At 51.9% G+C, this 16,592-nt stretch overlaps 2 protein-coding genes across 6 annotated transcripts in view; one reads left to right on the top strand and one right to left on the bottom strand.

The window, feature by feature from the left end:
• The window catches only part of ATXN1 (ataxin 1), a 435,014-nt gene extending 427,757 nt beyond the window's left edge, over positions 1-7,257 (top strand). For all 3 annotated transcript variants that reach the window (XM_040967749.1, XM_040967751.1, XM_040967752.1), the window contains one exon: positions 461-7,257. In XM_040967749.1, coding sequence (XP_040823683.1) covers positions 461-991 — 531 coding nt within the window. In that variant the 3' untranslated portion in view covers positions 992-7,257. The remainder of the gene's footprint in view (positions 1-460) is intronic.
• A 470-nt stretch (positions 7,258-7,727) lies between these two features.
• Positions 7,728-16,592, bottom strand: part of GMPR (guanosine monophosphate reductase) — a 35,955-nt gene continuing 27,090 nt past the window's right edge. For all 3 annotated transcript variants that reach the window (XM_040967755.1, XM_040967754.1, XM_040967753.1), the window contains 3 exons: positions 15,346-15,388; positions 13,715-13,874; positions 7,728-10,992 (listed from right to left, as the gene is read on the bottom strand). In XM_040967755.1, coding sequence (XP_040823689.1) covers positions 10,812-10,992; positions 13,715-13,874; positions 15,346-15,388 — 384 coding nt within the window. In that variant the 3' untranslated portion in view covers positions 7,728-10,811. The remainder of the gene's footprint in view (positions 10,993-13,714; positions 13,875-15,345; positions 15,389-16,592) is intronic.

The following is a 16,592-nucleotide window of genomic DNA, read 5'->3' as shown; positions in this document are numbered from 1 at the left end:
GTTTATTGTCCTTAAGTCTCTTCCCCGGCAGCCTTGTTCCTACCATGGAGCTGGACTGGAAGTAGAGCAGGCAGCACACAGATGGCGTTCAAGAGGGACCCCAGCATTACTGGCAGTGGTTTCACCCCACTGCACCACAGTGGTGACCCCAGTTGACTGGTGCTAAGAGGGGGCTGGGGATGGAGCTCATTCCTAGTCAAGTCATTTGAATACTGCATGGACTATTGCACCTGCCAGTTCTCTCATCAGTTTCCACCCAGCATCTCTATTTAGAAAATGCAGGTGCAACATGCAATGAAGAGCTTTCTTGTGTTGTGTTGCTAGCAAGGGGACGTTTGTTAGTTGAGTGTAATTTTTTTTCCCCCCATGCAGCCTGTGTGCGTGTGTAGAAAATGAAAATTGCAATGCTCTCGCTCACTGCCTTCCTGTCTACCCTCCTTGTCTCGCCCTGTTCCCACAGGTAAGCGTGGAAGTCTTGGTGGAGTATCCTTTTTTTGTGTTTGGACAGGGCTGGTCGTCCTGCTGTCCAGAGAGAACCAGCCAGCTCTTTGATTTGCCGTGTTCCAAACTCTCAGTTGGGGACGTCTGCATCTCGCTTACCCTCAAGAACGTGAAGAATGGCTCTGTTAAAAAGGGCCAGCCCGCCGATCCTGCCAGCGCCCTGCTGAAGCATGCAAAGACTGACAGCCTGGCGGGCAGCAGACACAGGTACGCCGAGCAGGAGAACGGGGTCAGTCAGGGAAGTGCTCAGATGCTGTCTGAGAATGGGGAACTCAAGTTTCCGGAAAAGATGGGCTTGCCCTCAGCGCCCTTCTTTGCAAAAGTCGAACCCAGCAAGCCCACGGCCATGAGGAAGAGGAGGTGGTCGGCACCCGAGACGCGCAAACTGGAGAAGTCCGAGGACGAGCCGCCTTTGACTCTTCCCAAGCCTTCTCTGATTCCTCAGGAGGTCAAGATTTGCATCGAGGGCCGGTCTAACGTGGGCAAGTAGAGACAAAGCATGGGCCACGCGATGCGGCTGTCCTGTGCCCTTCGTATCCAGATTACTGTACTGTAGGCTAAATAACACAGTATTTACATGTTATCCTCCTCTTTAGATTTCTGTTCTAACCTTGTCATTAGAGTTACAGCAGGTGTCACAGGAGACTGGTGCATACGCTTTGTCCGCAAGTGTCTGTCGGGGAGTGGCAGGGAGGGTCTTTGGCAGACGTACTGGGTGGGAGCGAATGTGGCTTCCTGGTGCCTGACTCCCCCAGCAGCCATTATGGAGCCCGAGTGCCACAGGTGTCCCTGGGAGTCCACCGGGAAGGGCCCTGCAGGGGTGGAAGGGTGCATGCCTGTTGGGGGTGCTTGGGTGCCTCAGCAGCAGAACCTCTGAGGGTCTCTTTTTCTCTGCCTCCCTCTGTGTCACTCTCTTGCCATCAGCATAGGCTTGCTGGGGCAAGGCGGGGATGCGGTGCAGAGCAGAGCATCCTCTTGGGGTTCTCACATTCAAAGTCAGCATCGGGAATGCAGTTTCTGGGCAGGTGGCAGATGGAAAGGAACGCTCTCCTCCATTTCAATGAATGGTTTTCTCTCCAACATATTTTACAATAAAAGCAACTTTTAATCATATAGAGATATATTTCCCCCTATGGGGCCTTGACTGCACTGATATATATAAATATATATATATTTTTTAAAGAGCAACTGCCACACATGGGATTTCATTTCTGCTTTACTGGTGCAGCGATGTTGCTAGGGTGTTCGCAGTGGCTGGGAAGGCCCTGCCCAGGTGACCCCTGGTCTACACCCTGAGGGGTGGCTGGCTGGGACTGGGGCTGGGGCAAGGGACTACCCACACCGCTGGTTCTGTGCAGTGTTAGCAAAAGCAATCAGGTCCTAGCCTTGACGTCACTTCCAAGAGGAGGGACGCAAGGTGCCAGTGAGTGAGAGCAGCGGAAGCTCTTGCGCTGGGTTAGCAAAGAAACCTTTGTGTCTTTGCGCTCTAGTCCTATTACGCGTTCATGGCAAAGGACAACAAGGGTGCCACTGTTCGCAGATTCCAGTGTGATGGGAGGAGTTAGAAGAGCATGTATTCCTGTCTCTGAGCACTTAGAATGCGTCACACTTTGGTCTGTCATTTGACGAGTACTGTATCTCACTTTAAACTGGCGGGGAAGAGACGACGACAAAAACCAAACTCAGTTGCTTTCTTTTTTTTTGGGGGGGGGGTGGGTTTCAACACTGTAACTGCATTTCGGCTCTGCAGAGTGACTCGCGGCAAGATCTCGAAGGTCTCCCTGTGGTTTAAAGGGATCAATGTGAATGACGAACTAGTGTGTGACGGTCCATGACCACCAAGGGACTACCTGACAGGAGGCACTTGTCACTTTGATGTCGCAGGAAGAGTGAGAAGGCTTATCGTATGGAGAGTTGGCAGAGAAGCAGAGAAAAGGGATGGAGAGAAGAACCCTCGTTTTTTTGTCCAGTGTTTTTCCTTTTAAGATGAACTTTCAAAGAACCTTGCGATTTGCACATCTTGAGTTTATAATCTGTGTGATAACTCCTGCAGTTTTGAACCTAACATTGTGGGAAAGGTTTGGGGGTCTGAACAGCATCAATAAATGTAGCAGAATTACTTTCTCAACTGCCTAAAACTCTAGGCTACTATTTTATAAGGTTATGTTCCTTTCAGAACTCATTTTGCTCTTTTCTACCACCTCTGTCACAAAAAAGCCAGGTCTTGGCAGGACAACTCGGAATTGTCTTCAGATCTATTCACCGAGAGAGTTTTCCATAAAGACATTTATATATGTGAGCAAGTTTTTTTTTTTTTCAAAGGATTACTTTATTATTGTTGTTATTAATGTTATTTTCGGAAAGACTTCTCTAATTTTTTTCCCCCTTCTGTTAGAAATCAAATCAAGATTTAGTGTTTGGTACAAATCCAGAAAGGGTATTTCATAGTTTAAACCCTTCATTCCCAGGGATTTGAAATATCATGAGTGGATTTTTGAGGGTATCTCCAAATGCTTTAAAAAAGAAAAGAGTTTTTATAAGTTGGGAGAATTTTAAAAAATATTCTCGGATGGTTGCAGCTAACCAGAACCAGTGCTTATCTGATGTTTCATTTGCATCATTGAAAAATCACCCTTCAGCCATTTCTCAAATTCTCAAAAGGAAGGTATGCTGACCTCGACCTGCGAGTTGGCCCCCCTGGGATTCCTCTGTATTTGGTCCTCATGGAGTCTGGATGATTTTTACAAACCACTTTCTTGGGTGTACCAAAAACACTTGCCTAGGTTCAGAGTAGCTAGACCCCATCCGTGAATGTCATTACCCTTGCAGCTCGCTAGCAGGGCTGGCTTGGGTGGGTCCGACCTCAGTCAAGGCTGCTTAGTTAAATGCTGTATTTTTTTTTTCCAGACATTTCTGTTTCAAGAACTTGCTTCATCTTCCACATATTCTGCTCAGGGCACTTGCAATGAATAGGTTTTGCTTTTCCTTTTGTTTCCTGATGGTAAGAGGACGATGGGGCTGCCACAGAAACTTGGTTCTCACATGGACTCAGAAACACACACATATCCCTCTGGCTCACTTCACTCACTTGAACTGACCCTGATCCACTCCCCCCGACACTAAAATGGGAAAACACACGTGGTTCGGAGCAATAGGCACATCTTCATGATTTTTGTGGTTCTAGTTCCTGCATAGGAATTCTCAAACAATTGGTTCTTTCTAAAACCTTCCTTCCATTTAATACTCTCCTGCTTTTTTAGCCTGTGCAATACTTTCTGTGCCAATAACATCTGACCCAGTGTGCTACGGTTCGAAGCTCGCTCCTTTGAGACTTCTTCCTTCTTTGCTCCATCTTTCCCATCTTCTCCATGTGACCAGGAATGGAGACAGCCTCCTCCCAGCCGTCCCAGCTGTGGATGCCCAAGATCTGGGTGGGAGTCTTCAGGAGCCCTCCCTGTGTCTGCTGCTATGCAGCAGAATGAAGAGGCGGTGGGAGAACCACAGGGTCCCGTGGCATCACAGAATAGTGACAGAGCATGGCCAGGAAGGTTGCAGGTCTGGGACGCACTCGGGAGCAGCATAGGCTGGAGGTGACTGTGTGGTCCAAGGTCTTTCCAGCTGGCAAGCACATTGCCCGTCCTCTTGAGCCTGTGTCCTCCGAGTGCGGCTGACATGTGTGACCGGGTGGGTGTGTGAATGCATGTTGAGGACCAGGGACTGGGGAGGAGGAGCCTAGCTGCCAACCACGGTCCTCGCCCCTGGGAGGGGTGGCCATGACCGATGCTCCATGTAGCAAGCCCTATGGGTGATGGAGGCTGCACTTCTTGGGTGCGCTGCAGCTCACAAGCAGCAGCAGCATGCCTCTCTATTGTGTCCACTTGGCAGTCCTCACCCAGAGCCGTGTTGTGTGAGCCTGTGCATTCTTTCCTGTTTTCCATTTTGAAACTAACAACAGGCCTTCTGTGTTTACAACCAAACACAATCACCAAGAAAATGAGTCAGGGCGAAAAGAAAAAAAAAAAAAAGAATACTATTCATAACAAACCAACAAACAAAAACCTCTCTGTATAGGGATTTCTAAATATATAAAAATGACTGTTCTTAGAATGTTAATGAATCTTTCAGTTTTCCTGGGCCACCTTGGGGCAGGGGGCAGGGGGTGGTGGGCGGTGAGGGAGGGGGGACGGCAGTGAACGCCACTTACCTCGAATCGTTCAAGTGGACTCCAGGTTACATTTTTGTTTGGCCTGGCTGGGGGGGGGGGGTGGGAGGGCACCTTTTCTACATGGGTGGGTTGGTTGATCAGTCGATCCTGGGTTCCCGATGCATCTGCATACCCGATGTGGCAATGGGATGACTTGGTGTCACTCGGCAGCGTGACCCCAGCTTCTCCCTCAGAGTCGTGAGCCTCTGTGTGTTGTGTGAGGTGAGTGTGATGGGCTTTTCCCTTCCCCCTTTCTTCCCGTCCCCCTCCCCCATTCCTGGAAGTGGCAGTATCCCTCCTCCCCCCTTCCCCTTTCCCCTACAAGGAATACTCTGCAGAAACTTCACACCTCTTACTCAGGGACGGGGCTGGTGTGTGTGGTACACTGCGGTGTCCAGAAGCAGCACTTTGACTGCTCTGGAGTAGGGTTGTACAAGTTCAAGGACTGTTTGGATTTCCTGTATCTTGTGGATGACTCCTTAGATACTGCCTAGATCGCAATATAATGCTGCATGTTCAGGATGGACAGTAGCTCCTAGAAATCCTAACATCCACTCTTTGCACAGACGTTTGATCTTTCCTGAAAGACGTTGCCAAAACTGATTTTTCTGTTGTCGTTTGTAGTAGCTTTGGATTTTGTTTTTGCTTCTTCAGGAAACAATTGATAATACCCGCTAACATCTGTGACTACTTAAGGAAACCTATTTCTTTCGTTGAGAGATGCTTGCGAAGACACTAACGCCATGCTGTTTCAGACATGGGTGAGGGCCCAGAGCTCCTGGGGCAGAAGACCAGGCTTCAGGAGCTTAGCTGGTTGTCATAGCTACCGCATCCTGAAGCATAGGATCTCAGCCGCCTGGCCTGCCCCCTTCCCAAAGCCCTGCATTCCTCCAGTGCCCTCCAGTGTCACTCCTGAGGACTCCAGGTGACCACAGGGTCCCCCAGGGATCCTGGTTGCTTGCGTGTAACCCGAAAGAGCGGTATTTTTGACTTGTTTGTAAAGGGGGCGTGGTGATGATGGTGGGGAATCCTTGGTTTCCACATCTGGATTTTTTTTCCACCCAAAATTACTGAAATAGCAAACTGAAGGACACACCCAGTCATAAATACACCGAGGAAGTGCTTCTGTCTCAAGCACCTGCCTACGCTGCGGTGTTGGGTTGGTTTCCGCTCTTTTCCACGGACAGTGTTGTGTTTCTGTTGCTAGGGAAAGTCCAAACGCCTTGTACACCTCTACCCCGGAGCCGAGATTCCCTTCACATAGATGACCTCGCTTCAGATGTGTTACCTTACCGGTAGGCTCTTTTCTTGTAGCACTATACCTTGTGGGAATTTTTTTTTTCTTCAATGTACACCTAACTTGAGAAGCTGAAGAAAATGCATCTTATAAGCACTCACTTTGGGGAGTACAAGGTATTGTTTTTAAAAAAAAAAAAATTGCACAAAAGAAAAATGAATGTCGAAACGCTTCATTCAGTGTTTGAGATATGGATCTGTTTCCTATTTTCTTTGTAAAAAAAAAAAAAAGAAGGGTTGAAAGTGTTTTTTTTTTTTATTTGTACATAGAAATGTGTCATGTCTAAGTGATGAGATGTGTATGGTTCTGGCCAGGAAGAATGGTGACGTCATAGGCTCGTAAATGCTGCCTGAGCTTCCCTTGGCGTGGTCCATGGCCTCTCACCTGAGGGGGCCGGGGAAGGGGACCCTGTATTCTGCTAGTAGAGAAGACAGCCCATCCCTGTGCTTGGAGACCCCCCTGAGCTCCCCGCATAGTGTCAGCGCTCAAGCCATTGCAATTTCTTATTCATCTGAAGTCACACTGGACATTTTCAGCACTTCTTGTTCGTATAAACCCAAAGAATATAACCCTGAACATGAAGTGTTTGTAACAAGGGATCCTAGTTACCAAGAAAGCAGGATATGTGATGTGGGGACAAAAAAAAAAAAAAATACTGAGGGGCATAAACCACAAATTCCAATAAAATACCTTTTTTTCCCTTCAAGAGGCCAAAATGAACATGGAGCAACTTTTCAGAAGTGATCTTCTTGTCCCAAAATCAAGCTGGACAGTAACAGACTGGACAGCTCTGGGTTGCTAGCAAGCCCACCTCTATTTCTCACATTCAGAATCCGCTCACTGCCCTTACACCTGGGTGTAGTTCTTCTGGTTGCTAATATCCACCTGTCCTAGGGCGGGAGGAACAGCGGCTGCAGTTTTTCATGTCCCCATGACTTGCCTACAAATGGTTCAACTGTATTAAAATGAAGTGCATTTGGCCAACAGGTAATCTTTACCCAGTAACAGTCTCTAAGAATGCCCATAAACTTTTCTTCTCTGAAAGGAATCCAGTCTTTTCACTGCAGATACATTGGAGACTTGTCCCACCCACATCCTCCCCCCCATCAAGTTGGCTTCTGTGGATAACCCACCCACTCCCCCCCCGAGCCTGTCTCCTTTTCCGTGGTTATAATCAGAAGGCCTCCATGGCAGGCACTGTTTACAGTGGTCCTTACTTACCAAGATAACCCACAGTGCTCTGGGATGGCCAAGGTGGGTACTGACTGACAGGTGTGGTCTACCACAAACAGGACCCACAAGATCGGTGCACAGGCTTCTACCTGCTCTTGATGGTTTGGCACAAGTGGGGGAAATGCTTTAGTCCATGCACCTTGAACTTGACACCTGCCTCTTGGCCAGGACTCTTCCTTCTAAGCAGAAATCCGTTAGGCGTCTGCTGGAAGGAGGTGTACCGGTAGGGTCCTGTGTGTGTGTGTGTGTGTGGTGGCCTCCTTTCTCAGCAGCAGGGTCCCGGCCCCAGAGCCATGTCCACCATTAGCCCATTGGGTGTTCTAGTTAAAGGTTATTACCTGTCCCAAACCTCCAATTGTATGCCTCCCAGAGGCTGAAAGAAAAGAGACCCCTGGGTTGAGGGCGTTACCAGACTGGCCTGGCCAATGCAGAGGAGATAAGGGAAGGAATGTTTTGCACCTTATTGAAAAGAAAAAATTTTAAGTGCATACATAGTTAAGAGCTTTTATTGTGACAGGAGAACTTTTTTCCATATGCGTGCATACTCTCTGTAATTCCAGTGTAAAATATTGTACTTGCACTAGCTTTTTTAAAAACAAATATTAAAAAAAAATGGAAGAATTCATATTCTATTTTCTAATCGTGGTGTGTCTATTTGTAGGATACACTCAAGTCTGTTTATTGAATTTTATGGTCCCTTTCTTTGATGGTGCTTGCAGGTTTTCTAGGTAGAAATTATTTCATTATTATAATAAAACAATGTTTGATTCAAAATTTGAACAAAATTGTTTTAAATAAATTGTCTGTATACCAGTACAAGTTTATTGTTTCAGTATACTCGTACTAATAAAATAACAGTGCCAATTGCAAGTGGGTCTGTCTTCTGTTGGGTTCAAAGAGGTGGTGGGGGGAATGGTGAAAGGGTTTTTAAAGGCACACACACTCACTGCTCCATGGCTCGTCCAGTTCATGTGTCTCCTGTCCGAGCCACAGCAGTTTACACAACAAACGTGTTTGCAAACTGTGACCGGTAGGCCCCTGGTCCCGGTGGCAGCTTCGGCATATCCTTCATGGTCTTGTTGGGACCTGTGTAGGTGGTCTGGGGTGGGAAGCATTTGTGTGCTGTGGTTCCCACTGATGAGAAACTATTAGAGTTTCTGTTGGCATCAAAGTGTGCACAGGTTAGGGGATTGGGGAGGATCCAGCCAGAACTGCCTTGGGGTCACGGCGCTGGGACCCTGACACGCTGTGTTAGTGTGGGCAGGTGAGCCGCCCAGCAGCCTGTAAGGGGCAGGGCGGGGGTGGGAGTGCAGAGCACCTCAAGGTCTCCTCCTCCTCGGGCTAAACATACCAGCACATCGAGGGCAAGTCTGGTGTCTGAACTCTGGCTTCCCCTGAGATCTGGTAGGTGTGGGGGTCCAATGGTGGTGGTACCTCAATAGGTTAAAATGCTAAACTCTAGGGACTGTCACCATGGTACCATGGGCTAAGCCACCACCTGCCAGCACCCTGGATCGGCGTGTGGCTTAAGTGTCCCAGCTACTTGGCTTCTGCTCCATCTCCTTGGTAACGCACCTGGAAAAGCAGTGAAGGATGGCGCACCTGCTTGGACCCCTGCACCCTTCTGGGGGACCTAGGTAGAATGACATTCTTGGCTTAAGCCTGGCACAACAGCCATACTGGACAGTAAACCAGCAGATGGAATAACTCGTTCATCCCCTTTCTGTAACTGCCTTCTCAACTAAGGTGGTTTGTTTTTCTTAAAGTGCTGAGGGACAAGTTAGATTCGTTTGCTCTGGGGGAGGGGAGATGATGGGCCTTGCAACCACCTTGTAAGACCACCACCACCCCAGGGTGAATGGCACCAAGCTCATGGGTGTCCCCGTTCCACCCAGGCACCAGATGCAACCTCAGGGTTCTGGTGGTCCAGGTAAGGTGGACGCTCCAGCAGGAACTCTGCCAGGGGAGAATGCATGGAATGGCAGCTGTCCCTCCTCCCACAGAGCCTTGGCTTCACATGCTGATCAGGTGCTTCTGACCTGACAATAACTCTGGCTTCCCATCTCCCTAGAACCTGGAATTACAAGGGATCTGCCTTTGCTCGCTGAAGCAGCTGGCAAGGTTGTTGCGTGCAAAGCCTGTACCTGCACAAGGGGTGAAGTGGCACGTCTTGCTGCAGGGATCATGGTCCCATGGAGCTCCCCACCTGACGGTGACCACTGGGCACAGCGCAGGAGCCTGACCTGACCAAGAAAGGACACTGGGGACACCAGCAGGGGCATGGAGGACACGGTCCTGAAAGAAGTTCCCTTGCTAACTGTTGGCGCACCGTCATCCGAGTCTGCCCTAAGGTTTCGCCCGTCCTTCCCCTTGCCCTTGGTTTTTGTAGTCTAGCAGTCTGAAAAGTGAACCGCCTCATGGACTGCAGCATGAAACCTCCCCGTTTTGTCACACTAGCAGAGGCGCCACTTGCATCGCGCCTGTGCAGGCTGATGGGATGCCCTCCATAGCCTGCTCAGCATTCCAGCTGTTCCAGCTGGCTCTTCGTGGAGACCACCAGGAAGGAGTTCCTCTCTAAAGCCACCACACACTTCAAACACACTCCTCCTCTGCCTGCTTCTTTGACCTTGCTAACAAGCGGGGCCTCCCGAGTTCAACTCTCTAGCCCTTGTGCTCAGTGCATTGAAGGAAATGGCCAGTCCTCATGGACTGTGCCCAGACAGCTGCCAAGGCCAGTTCTCTCGTCTCCATCCACCCAGCTGTCCTGCGTGGCCCCCTCTTGGGTGTACTCACCTCCAAGACAAAGCTTGTACACCCATGCCCGTGAGGGCCCTGCTGCGGAATGCTCCTACCACCTCTTAGTAGGACACCACCTGCTAACGTCTTGGCGGATAACCTCTGGCCGAAGCATCCCACCCAACTTGAGGACCATTCTCGCCTCCTTTCAAGGCAGCCGGCCTGGCAGGCAGAGACTGCGAAGGGAGGAGGGAGGAGATGGGTCCAAACAAAAAATGAAAACCCAGGAGAGGGATGCGACCTAGAAGTGGCACCAAGATGATGACTCCTGGAAGGCACGTGGCAAAGGTTTTGGCAAAAACACACAAACAGCCTGGCACGCAGGAGATGAGGGACAAATCTTCATGCTGTACTATTCACTCAGCCTTTCGTGGTGACCAAGAGCCAGAGGGAAAGGCTGCCAGTGGGTCCAACTCCAGCTTGCTCCCCTTCCCTCATCCACTGAGAGCCAAGGGGAACAGGCACCTCACTTGCTTGCCAGGGTGGCAGAAAATGCCAAGGCCCCTTTGTGACTTGGCTCCTGCAAATGCAGGTTCCAGCATGCAATCAGGCATCAAGATAAGAGCATCATATGAAAGTGAAACCATTTTCTTTTAAAAAAGAAAAAGGGTGCAGGTGGTGACTTGAACAAGGAAGTTCTTGGCAGCTGGGCTCCCTCAGGGCCCTCCCCTGGGCCCCCAGAAGGCAAAGGAGGAACCCCCCAGAACTGCTGGAGCAGGAGGAAGCAGCAGGTGCATGCGGAAGCTTCCCCCTTGGAGCTGACGACCCTCGCTGCAGAGGTTAGCTGAACACGGTGTTGTGTTGCTGGGTCACTCGGATGAAGGTTGCCCTCCGGCTGAGCTCCTTGAGTTTGGCAGCCCCCACGTAGGTGCACGTAGATCTCAGCCCCCCAAGAATGTCCAGGATCGTGTTCTCCACATCCCCCTTGTAAGGCACTTCCACCGTCTTGCCCTCCGACGCCCTGCAAGGAAAGGAGGTGCCCAAGCTGTCATGCTCTTACCCCAAGACACTGGCATAGCTGGATGCCACCCTCTGACCCCAGGACCCAGCAGATGGCGCCAGCACTCAAGATGAGGACATCCCTCCTCCCACCACTCAGTGCAGGCTGCCCCAAGAAGACCCACACCGCACTGTGCTCTGCCCCCAGTGGACACCTGGTTCCACCCTTGCCGTTCTAGCTTCATCTGAACAGCAGCCTCCAATGCAATGAGAGCCCGGAGCCTCTTGGAGCCACTTCCTACATCAACAGCAAAGGCTGCGAGTGAGGTCCTCTAGGCTGCATGTCCTGTATTCAGAAACTGAGTGTTCCCGAAGGTCGCCAGCAGCAGCGGGAGGTTCAACAAGCACATCGGGCTGACCGGGTTACCTGGAAACCCAACAAGCCCCCGTCCCACTAGCCTGCCTGCTGCATCCCTGGGCCCTCGGGGCTGGCTGCACTTATTCTGCAGGACATCATGGGATCACGGTAGAACCGGGCACTGCCTTCAGCAGAGGCTTCTGGGCCTTGGCCAGCATCTTACATCACCAGAGAAGCCACACAAGTCCAGGAGGCCAAGAGCGTGGCAGGTGACCGCCAGACAAACCCCACTAGCTGAGCCCTGTCCCTCTCCGTCACAAGCCACAAAGCAGCCACCACCAGGTCCCCATCTGCCAAATGGGGATGCTGTCCAGGCCTGGGTTTGTAGGAGCTTAGCAGAAGGAACTTTAAAAAAAAAAAATCTCACTTAGCCCACAACTAAAAGCTAGGCAAGTTCCATCTGGGACATTCTGGAACTTTTGTGTCTTTCAGCTGGGAAAATAACATCTTTTAATCAGAAACTCATGTGAAACTTCACAAGGGTGCCAACTCCTGTTCCCTGGGCATGCAAGACTCTCCTGCGTAAAACCTGGGTATTCAAACCTCCCTAGCAGCTGATAGTTTAAAATGCCAAGTTCACGATGCCCAGGTCAGTAACCACACCCAGTGTGGCTTGGTCTCAGCATTCAGTGGCCAGAGAGGAGACCCCGTGCCTGCCGTGACATTTTCCACAGTCTTCCTGTCTCTAGGCTAACAGATGAGCGCAAAGTCTGCTCATCTGTAAAATTGGAGACTTGATTAGGAGAGGAACTGACAAAGCAAATAACAAGGCCATAAGGAACCCTCGTGTGTCACAGTGAGAACCCATTCTCGGGATGAGAACAGTGGTCCTGGAACAGGCTGTCACCTGCTAAGAAGAGGGAACTGGACAGAAACTAGAGCACAAGTGGCCTTTGGTCAAGGGTCTGTTTCCTTCCAGAAATGAGTCTTGATCCTCTGGAATCTTTAGCCTAGTCTCGCAGCCACAAGGCTCCACACTCTGCCCCTCAGGGAAGAGAGCACATGGGCCTGTGTGAGGCCACAGCAGGTACCGGCTCAGCAGTAAGCTTTCTGATCCCTCGCCTGTCTGGCTTGCGTAAACGGGATCACTACCTCCCTGCTGCCCAATTGTGCAGCCTCCTCCAGCAGTCTCCATGTGGGAGGACCTCCTGCCGGGGGCAGCCATGAATTACCTCTTATTTTCAATTTTTTAAAAAATATTTATTTGAAAGGAAGTGTTGTGGCACAGCGGGTTCAGCCAGTGCCTGCAGGCAGTGTTCTGGGCCCCAGCTCCTCTACTTCCAATCCAGCTCTCTACTAAGGTTCCTGCGAAAGCGGAAGATGGCCCAAGTCCTTGGCTGCCTGCACTCAGGTGGCAGACTCGACAGAGCCCCGGGCTCCCGAGTTGCTGGCACCATTTAGGGAGTGGATCAGCAGATGGCCGATCTCTCTCCACTGTCTGTCCCTCTCTTTAACTCTGCCTTCCAAATAAATGTTAAAAGAAAAAGATCTTCCAGCCACGGGCTCACTTCCCACATAGCTGCCAGTCCTTGAGCTCCATTCAAATCTCCTACAGCGCTTCAGATACAGGACCAGCCAGCCGGATCTGAAATGGAGCAGCTGGGACTTGAACCAGCGCCCTGATGTTGGATGCGGGAGGGGCAGACAGCAGCCAGGCTCACTTGTGCCACAAGGCCAGCCCCATTTCTGGTTTTGAGGTCCCCTACATTGTGTCCGTTCCCCAAGGTAGAGAAGCGCTGGAGGGAATGATGGCTACCAGCCCCCTAGAACCGACCAGGGAACTGCGAAAGGTCACTTCCCTTCCTTCCTGCACTGCCCACAAATGTGAGCGAGCGATGAGGCCAGACTTCTAGTTTCCTATCAAAGTGAAACAAGGGAAGCCCAGGGGACCTTGAATTTGGGTAATACTTTATCAGCCCTGTTGAAAACACTTAGGTCCTCAGAGAGAGAGAAGGGCACAGGAGCTAAAGCAGGTAAAGGCCAAAGTTCAGCAGCTTGCAGGACAGGCTGGGCCCACGCTTGGCACTTCCCAGGAACAGGGGGCTCAAGCCACCCCCCACTTCATGCACCTTGATCTCGGCTCAGCCTAGACTCAACTGCAAACACGAGGCAGTTCCCACCCCACCTGACAGGTCTGAGGAGTCAGGTGAGAAATTGGCACTGTTAACACACACGGGCAAGGGGACTCCCAATGAGTGAGTGGGTGAATGGGATTGAGAAATATAAGCACCCAGCAGCCAGTGCCGGCTTCTGCTCACGCACACTCTGAAGCTGCCCGCGTGCACGCCGGCCGGCCGCAGCCCCTTCAGCTCTGCGCTGCCCTCACCTGTACTCGGCCACGCCCCCCGCGTGTTTCTTCATGGCCGTTTCTGAGCTCATCCCGTAGAAGAGCTTGAGTTTCTGGCCGTTTCTCTCGATCACTTCTCCCGCGCACTCAGTGTGGCCGGAAAACATCCCGCCCAACATGACGAAGTCGGCTCCGGCTCCTGGGTACCCAGGGTGTGGATGAGAGAGCAAGTGGTCAGGGAAAAAGAATTCTCAGAGGGCCGTCCTGTCTCTCCTCCCTCCCGCCAGCCTTCCTGGAGGCAGAGGAGAAAACAAACGGAACCTAGGCAAGGTGGGTGGGGAAAGTACGAGGGCTAGCTAGCACCAGTGGCATAGCGGCTGAAGCCTCCACCTGTGGTGCCAGCATCTCCTACGGATGGCTCTATTTCTGGTCCAGCTCCCTGCTTAAGGGCTGGGAGAATAGCAAGGAGTGACCCTCAAGTCCTTGGGCCCCGTTACCCATGCTGGGGGCCAGGAGGCGGCTCCTAGCTTAAGCTAGACAGGCTCAGCTCTGGCTGTTGCAGCCACGTGGGGAGTGAACTAGTGGATGGAAAATGAGCCTGTCTGTAAATCTGCCTTTCAGATTCACCCTTAAGTTATGAGTGTAGTGACACGTAGGATTGCAACTAACAGCAAAGTGCAATAGCAAGGGCTGGGGCGTGAAGCTCCTCCTAGCCTGCGTTTCTGGCACCGTCCTCAGGAGCCCCAAGGAAGCTGCGCTGGGCCTGAGAAGCAGCTGCCCCATGAAAGTCACTCAGCCCCCAATCCCTTCCTCCCAGGGTGCTGGGGTCTTACTCGGTCTGTCCCACTCCAGGCACAGTACACGCATGAGCTTTCTTAGAAAACCCAAGAGGGAACACGCATGCATGTTGCGGAGACCACACTCCAGAAAGGGACAAAGCACCCTTGGCTGATCCATACAGCACGGGGCCAGAAGCCCAGCGGCTAGCAGAGGTCCTGGGTGCCCCGGATATTCCTTTAGCTCCTGGGGACCCTGTCCCCTCCACTGCAAAATGGACAAGCAAGTCCCATGCCTGCAATCTTGCTGCTGCCCCGGGCGCTCCTTAGGCTGTTAAGTTTCTTTTTGTTTTAATATATCTTAAAAATAGAATTCTTAAAATGACCCCCCCAAAAAAAGAACTCCCCTTCTCACCCTAGAAGAAAAAAAAAGGACTATCAAATGGGGTCTGGCCACGAGACAAGCACAGTGGGGACACAGCAGCTGAGCACCCTGGCTCTCACATGGCACTGTGGAGCCCTTGGCTAGCTCTGGCTTCCCAAATGCAGTGTGCTGTGCCAAGGCCAGCAGCCCTCTGGGAATTCCCTTTTCAAGTTCAGGAAGCCCAGGTCCCCTGCAGTGGTGCAGTCTCCCGCATGGCCTGCGGAGGACACAGCTGCCCTCTCGTGGGAGGCAGAGGAACTGCTGCAGGCTCTCCCCTTCCCAAGGCTGCTCCGTTTGTAGGGAGCCTCCAGTCTCCTGCTCCTCTCTCACCTGCAGGTGTCTCCCCTAGACCCACCTCAAGGCTGAGAACCAGTACCCAACCTGGAGGGCTCGCCACTTCCCCACCTGGAGCAGCAGATCTTGCCTGCCCGCCTCCCTCCCTCCCTCCCCTGTAGGCAGGCCAGGCTTACCAAACGCTTTGGCGACATCTCCCGGACACGTGCAACCTCCATCCTTCATAGGGAAGAGACAAGGAGAGGGGGGCATGAGGGGAACAGGGCAGGGACTGACATCCACCCCATTCTTCTGTGGGGTCATGGGTTGGCAGCACTCACTCAGCTCAGTCACGCCAGGACCTGGGCACCTCTGGCCAGGGAACAGGAGGCAGCAAGGCCCACAGAGCACAGGGGGTCTCACCCTACCCTGGACTGGCCCTTGCGGAGTGACCCTCCTCTCTACCTGGCCTGAGATTAACCTTATGCAGGACCAGGACCAGCTGATCTGGTGGATTGCATACCACTCGCCTTGCAACCCAGTGTTGGTTCAGGCTGCCCAGAGCACAGGTGTGGCTCTGGGGCTGTGCCCACTGCACCTGGCCCAGGACACAGCGCTCCTTGGGTTTCCCAAGCTGTTGCCTGCTACGATGTTCCAGTGTAGTGTGTGGTGAAGCTCAATGGAAAAGGCAGGTGCTGGGACCCTAGCCAGCAGCCAGGGTGGCTCACGGGGCAGGCCAGGGAGAGCAGTAGGAGCCCCAGGGTGGGTCTAGGAGAAAGCCCACAGCTTCAGAGGGAAGTGCCTGGCCCTGGGGAGGGCCCACACTGTGGGTACTTTGGAAAGGAACAGAGCATGCAGGCTCCGGAGAGCTACCGCTGGCAGGAAGCTGCAAGCAAGCCCTCCGAGAGCTACCGCTGGCAGGAAGCTGCAAGCAAGCCCTCCGAGAGCAGAGGCACCCCAGGTAGCTCCGCGGAGCTTTGCTGGCCCATGGGGGTGCAGCTGAGAGCCTCCACAGGGAGACTAAACAGGACTCCATGATGCCAGCTCTCTCATGTGCTCGCTTCCTTTCTATTCCAGGCTACATCCACACCTGGCCAGAGAGTGAAAATGTTTTACCTTTAACCAAACTAGCTCTGCACAACAGGGTTTGAAACCAACAGCTTCAACTAGATCAAACTCACGCTCTCATGGAAACAGGTCCCCTACCACCTGATTTCCAGAAAGTCCACACACTTCCCTGGGGACACAGCAGGGTGGCCCAGCAGGTTAAGCTGCTGCCTGTGGAGTGCCAGCTCTAGTCCCACCTGCTCCACTGCCAGGCCAGCTCCCTAAGTGTGAGACCAGGCTCCTTGCTTTGGCCTGGGCCAGCCCTAGCTCTTGTGGCCATTAAGAGTCTGAAGCAGCAGATGGAAGATCTGTCATGCTGAATCTTTAGGAAAACCAA

Source organism: Ochotona curzoniae, unplaced genomic scaffold (assembly GCF_017591425.1).
Source record: "Ochotona curzoniae isolate NIBS_2020 unplaced genomic scaffold, NIBS_Ocur_1.0 scaffold_461, whole genome shotgun sequence".
Lineage (NCBI taxonomy): Eukaryota > Metazoa > Chordata > Mammalia > Lagomorpha > Ochotonidae > Ochotona > Ochotona curzoniae.
This window is presented reverse-complemented; position numbering and strand designations above follow the sequence as displayed.